General features: G+C 31.8%; 1 protein-coding gene across 1 annotated transcript; it reads right to left on the bottom strand.

The window, feature by feature from the left end:
• Positions 1-991: 991 nt before the first annotated feature.
• On the bottom strand, positions 992-6,053 carry LOC101505832 (uncharacterized). Its single transcript, XM_004510479.4, has 9 exons — positions 5,782-6,053; positions 5,588-5,700; positions 4,273-4,387; positions 4,134-4,195; positions 2,959-3,010; positions 2,578-2,689; positions 2,058-2,156; positions 1,847-1,974; positions 992-1,641 (listed from the first exon to the last, which is right to left on the bottom strand). Exons 1-9 carry the CDS (start codon positions 5,955-5,957, stop codon positions 1,077-1,079), a joined length of 1,422 nt encoding a protein of 473 aa, XP_004510536.1. The 5' UTR covers positions 5,958-6,053; the 3' UTR covers positions 992-1,076.
• Positions 6,054-6,294: the final 241 nt, after the last annotated feature.

Here is a 6,294-nt window from a genome sequence, read left to right as displayed (position 1 = left end):
TTAAAAAGTGCATGGACGCATGATATTATTTTCATATCCGTAATTCAAAAAAAAAATCATTGAGAATAATAGTATACAAGCATTTAGATTGTTTAAGTATATAAAGAGACTTTATGGTTGAAAACATGTGCAAATGTACATGTCTAAACAAACGTGATAAATAAATATCATTTTCACTGGGATTGTTGGATTAAGTTTCAAAATTATCTATGTCACATTCTCTTTCATGTCACTGTGGTTTAATTACTACTAAATAAAGACAGAATGAGTAAAGTTGATTTGCAAAGATATTTTAGAAATAGTTGTATTTGAACTATGTTCATAAGTTTAAGAACAATTATATAACATATCCCAACATCAAGAAACTAACACATTACAAGTTTAGAAACTATGTTCATGAATCTCTGAATATCATCCCCTAGAGATTGAGGGATGTGAAAAATACTTATGTACTAAGGAAGATGTCATTTACTTTTAAACTCAATTTCTTTGAACTGGCATAATTCGATTTTACCATGATAATTTAGTCAATTCTAATTTATATCAATTATGTTCTTCATTAGTGTAATTAATTTCTTTATTATTTTTTTCATAAAAAAGCGTGACCCTATAGACTATACTCTTAATAATTCTATATACTATATGATGGTACTATGGAGGTTTTGGAATGAAAAAACAATGACAAACCAATCTAAGCATAAAGCATTGTTCCGAAAGAATTTGGATCATCAATCCAAGGAACCAAAAATTATTGATAAAATTTTGTTAAGTAATAACCATATTATACTTGCTCTCTCTCTAACCACATTAACATGTGTAATAATACTATTAGATATATCTTAGTTGATTAGTTAGTTAAATTGATTATTTAGTTACACTAACTAGTTAGTTATTTTACACTATGTAACATTTGATGTAACTAGAATTCTCTCATTTATTAATATTATTCAATTTACTTTTTTCCATTTATCTTTTATCAATAAAAAAGACATATCATAATAACATGTGTTATTAATAGATCAAAATTTTAACTTCAATACCAAAAAAAAGTATGAAATTATGTCATTACAAACTTTTCAGTTCATGCATTCCCTTTGTCCCAAATCATGCAAGAATTTGCAGTTATCTCCAAAATAGCATCTTCCCCGGGCAAAATGTCTACACGGCTGTTTTTGCTGATAGCTTTCTCTCTTAGGGATCGACATATGCACGTGATCCGCATTTGCAACATGCGAATGCAATTGATTCGTACTTGCCAAAGGCTTCCTTTGATAGCTTCTCTCTGTAAAATTGTTTGTCTTAACAAAAGTAGTTGGTTTGTCTCTGCAATGGTAGTCAGTACTATAGTAGTTTGCATTAAAAGATGATTGTCCTGAATTTCTGAACTGGTCGGATCCCATTGCAACAGTTCGAGAATCAATAGGTCGGCTGCGCTGTTCAGTTACAGCTGCTGGTTTATTTACAATTGCAGGTGTTGCTATGCTTGTATTCGCAGATGAAACTGAGTGTTGAGATGGAAATTGTGGCTTTTCTAGATTAATGAATGCTTTTGTTGTTTCTTGAGGTTGCTTTTGTGACCTTGTTGCAGCAATGCATGAATGTGATTGGGATTGGTTCTTTGCTGAATCCTTTTTGGAGATCCTGAATGTGTAGATTGCAAGTAGATGACATTATGCAAACATAAAATACAAGATACCATAAAGAGTTAATTAAATATGTAACAAGAAATATGTGAAGGATGAAAGTTACAAGAAATTTTTTATAGGGACTAAAAGGAAATGTTTGAAATTTTATAGAGACCAAGAAATATCAAACCCTATTTTAAATATAAAATCATTTGAAGTACCTATTTTCCTTCATGGTTTTTCTCCTCTCCTTTTCTTGTATTCTTGCTTCCCTATCTGCCCTAGCAACGTCTCCCCTAGAGTGTTTTTCCATTAACATTTTCTGCCTTTTCCCTTCATCCTCCCATTTCTGAAATTAATGACAAAGACATAATGAACACCGAAATAACAACACAATAGTGTTAGAAGAAGGAAGGCTACAAATTGAGGAACCTGTCTCAAAGTCTTCAACCTATAAAGGTTTCGACCCTTAATCAGTAGGGGGTGAAGGGGAGGGAGAGGCTTTTCTCCCTTGCTCCATAGCACTTCAATCTATATCAGACAAGGAAAGCCAATGTATAAGAATGAAAGAATAGTTCAAACAATGTTTATTGGGGATAAGTGTTGTCAAATAACAGCGCTATAACGTAACGGAATTTGAACACATCACAATTGTTCTACAATATGCTATTTAGTACAATTTGAACAAATCACAACTATTTACAATTCGCGATTGAAAACACTAATTTAGTTAACCAAAAGACCCTTCTATAAAATGGAGGCTGCAGCTCTAAATATTTATGAAGCCCGGTAGTTCAGTGACTTATATTGATATCTGTATAATAGCAGCACACTTCTGTTTAACAAATAACACTGCTATTTTGAAAATAACTATGCTTATGTTACATAAGCTTATGTAATAACCATAATAATAGAATCCATTTGGGAGAAACCATCTAAAACTTTTCCTCACCGTAAATGTATGCTGTTGTTTAGCAGCACCATAGCTTTCTTTCACTATGCGGCCTGCAACAATCCTTTTGCCGCACGGTGGACCGCTCGCACTCCTGGATGCTATGTTGAACCTGAGAAAATCAATTCTGATAAGGGAACTGAAAGATTTTCACCAGCATCATTCATCCAATGGCATGTACATTGGTAAAGACAGCAATGTTGAGTTTTCTCAATCTCAAGTATTGGTAAAGACAGCAATGTTGAGTTTTCTCAATCTCAAGTACTTCTATATGAATGCTTTCAAAAACACTGTATAAAATGTAGTACACTGAGATCTCTGTCAGTGTGTCATGTCATCCATCATGCATTAAGACAAAAAAAAACAGAAATAATAGCTTACATTTCATAAACATTTTGCTCAAACAAAACAACATCACCAGTGCATGCATCACCTGCATAAAGCAATTTTCTTCAGATTTTGTAGAATGAGATAATGAAGAAAAAAAACCTAAAAGAGTTTGAGTGAGCACCAACCAAGGTTATCAAATTCGTGTATTAATACATAAATTCAACGAATTTTCGTATTTAGGTGCAAAAATGCATTAACTCGTTGGTAGATTTGAAAATTGATAAATTCATTCTGAAGACCGAATTAACACGGATTAATTCCCGAATTTACAGTAAATTCGGCAAATACACCGATTTTACCCTAATTTTGAAAGAGGCTCAATTTTTTAAGCCCAATTCAAAAAACCTCTCTCTTGTTTACTCTTCTCCAACACATTTACCCTTCTCAGACTCAAACGAACTATTCTCTTTTTCTTGCTTTCAACTCGCACGCGACTTCATCTTCATCATCACCGTGAATGACCAGCAAGTCGCGAGTCTCAAAAGGTGGTATAATCTACTTAGTTTAATTTGATATAAGTTTATGAGTATGAAACTTTATGGTGATTTTGTATCTTTTTGCTTTATAATTAAGTTGAAAGTTTGAAATATTGATGAATTTATGGTATTATAAAAGTATAAATGTCCTTTATACATTAATTTTAATATGAGGTAAATTTGACAAATTTACATATCGAATTCACATAGACAAAAGGATTTTACTTTGAAACTCAAATTTGACAACCTTGGCACCAACAAACACAAGAGAATACATGTCTAGAGGATATCATTGCATTACAAAAATTGTTTGAACAGATCACAGGAATCAGAGATCTAACTGATATAAACATGTATATAGATGCATACTAATATATTATATTTGTGTGTGTATTATGTATTTGATTTTCTCAACATTGAAGATGCTGGTAAATGACACAAAAAGTTTGTAAAACAAAGTACCAAGGGATTGAGAAACTGGACTTCATTGGATACTGGTTTTTTTGTTGTTGAGACCTTTGATTTGATACTGCTGTTGTTAGCAGTAGCATAATATTTCTTTTAAACATAGAAAAAGGAATTCAATACAGCATTTGACGTATTATGTTAATATGAAAACAATAGTATTCTTTGGAAATTTTATATCAAATCTTAATCAACATATTAAAAGAAAAATGTAAGCACACTCACCTTTACAATTCAACACAAAGCTCTGAGGTGGGTACTTTTTCTCCCCTCCACCATTTATAATCCTGGAAATTTCACATAATTAGAGAAACCATACAGTTATTAATAAAAAACCTACTACTTTACACAAAATGATAATTACTCTAGATGCTCCTTTATACGCTGGATAAGTGTGTCCTTATTCCCTGTTAGCCTCAGACCATTCTTCTTCAAATACATCTTGCATTCATCCACTTTCAACTTCTCTAGCAGACCCGCTGCAGACCAAAAACAATGAAAGAAACCTTAAAGATGTTGAATTGAAGATTACCAAAAACCCACCTCATGCATAGCTACTTAAGAAGCTTTATCTCACTTTTAACTACTAAAGCCTTGTTTTGTTAGTCAGATTAGTAAGATTGAATTAGTTCAAACCAAATTTTAAGATAGTGTCATTGTGTCAGAGCCTATCCAAAATTCAGGATCGCTCAGATCACGTCTCAAATGTTCAGTCCTAAGCATGAGGTATGTTGAGTGTTTCACATCATTAATCCGGTATGGTCTAAAAATGAGAGGCATCCCTCATAAGCCATTTTTTAGTGTTTAGTTAACCCCAACTCAGATTTCAATTTTTTTAAATAAGGGTATAGATAATAATAATCTAATAAAAAAGCTTCCAACTTACAACACCCTTTACACTCTAAAAATAGCCATGAAGCACCAGCTTAGACATTGACATGAGATAGGACACTGACACTAGCTCAAGACACTGACGTGTGCGACATCAGACACACTGGACCACAGACAGACCCAAAAATTTGTAGTAGTGGAGTCAAGATATATAAAAATTTGGAGTATTAAATATGTATAAAATTTTATTTTTTATAAGCATAACCATACACCATAATAGTTTTTTGTGATTTTTCATATTTCGAAACATTGAATGATTTTCTCATTTTCAATGTCAATAAAAGTATCTATATATAGGTAACTAAATAATTATTTAACCACTCACATTTCATGCAGTTTCACATCTAATTCTTGATAATACTCATTTAACAGATATTTAATTATTCAATATCTCTTTATCAAATGCATAAAGGGAATATCTTAGACTTATATAAACTACACAAAGAAATAACTCACACTTATGTATGAATCATAATTCAACTCTTAAAATTGTTTATCAATCATTTGATAGAATAATTGAACTTAAAAATAATGTAAATTAGCATTTTTCTGCATTTTGCTGTGTGAATTTTGATTTCAGATGTGTGGACGATATTAATCAATTAACTAAACTATCTATTATCTATGTATATCTATGGTATTTCAAAATAAATATGAAAAACAAAGTGGGGGCTCCAACCCCACTAAGCCCGAAACATAGGGCCGTCCCTGCACTGGACACGCCTTCGATCATAAATGTAACTTACAATAAAAAATAAAAAAGAATAGTCAAGGGAAAGAATACCAACCCTTTATTATTTTCTGAACTGTTTCAGAATTTTCATCATCTAGAGATGATGCAGTAATCTCTATCCCTTCTGAGTTTATCTCAGTAGTAGCCAGACCCTTATCTTCAACTATGCTGAAAACACCAAATTAACAACAAATAAGGCTTAAAAAATCCAATTTTGAAAAATGGGGTTCAATGAGATTTTGATATTACCGCTTTTTTGCCTTGTTTCTGAGTGAGAGATTGGAGAAGCTACGATGGGTTTCTTCGAGCATGTCGTAATCAGGATCTTGTTCTGAATCGTCGTCATATTCTGAACTGAGGTTGGATCCTTCTTCAGTTTCGCTGCTGATTTCGTGAAACTCCATCGTTGAATCGTTGGTTGCCATTGAAACACTTTGGATCAGAGTGATCACAATATTGGTTTATCGACTCGACCGTTGCAGATTTAAGGTTTGAATTTCTCAGCACTAATTACAAAGACAGAGCAGTTTTGGCAAGATATTTTTATTTTTTACAAATTAAAATTAAACTTAATCATGCCACGTGTGATGCATGGGAATATAATTTTAAACTATTAAATTGATCATAAAAAATGTTGCTCAAAATTCACATCAAATTTTATATGTAAAATATATTGAGATAATCAAATTATATTTTTTTATTTTTATTATAAAAATAGTTTATTAAATTGACCGTAATTTTAAGGAAAATGCTCCTTAGCAT

This window comes from Cicer arietinum, chromosome 7 (assembly GCF_000331145.2).
Source record: "Cicer arietinum cultivar CDC Frontier isolate Library 1 chromosome 7, Cicar.CDCFrontier_v2.0, whole genome shotgun sequence".
Taxonomy (NCBI): domain Eukaryota; kingdom Viridiplantae; phylum Streptophyta; class Magnoliopsida; order Fabales; family Fabaceae; genus Cicer; species Cicer arietinum.
Note: the sequence above shows the minus strand (reverse complement) of the source record. Positions and strands in the feature narration are given on the sequence as shown.

Coding starts and splice junctions, on each gene's coding strand:
- LOC101505832 (XM_004510479.4), bottom strand. CDS start 5,957: ATGGCAACCAACGATTCAACGATGGAGTTTCACGAAATCAGCAGCGAA. Junction 4,196..4,272: donor CGTATAAAGGAGCATCTAGA/GTAATTATCATT, acceptor TGAAATTTCCAG/GATTATAAATGGTGGAGGGG. Junction 1,642..1,846: donor AAAACCATGAAGGAAAATAG/GTACTTCAAATG, acceptor CTACACATTCAG/GATCTCCAAAAAGGATTCAG.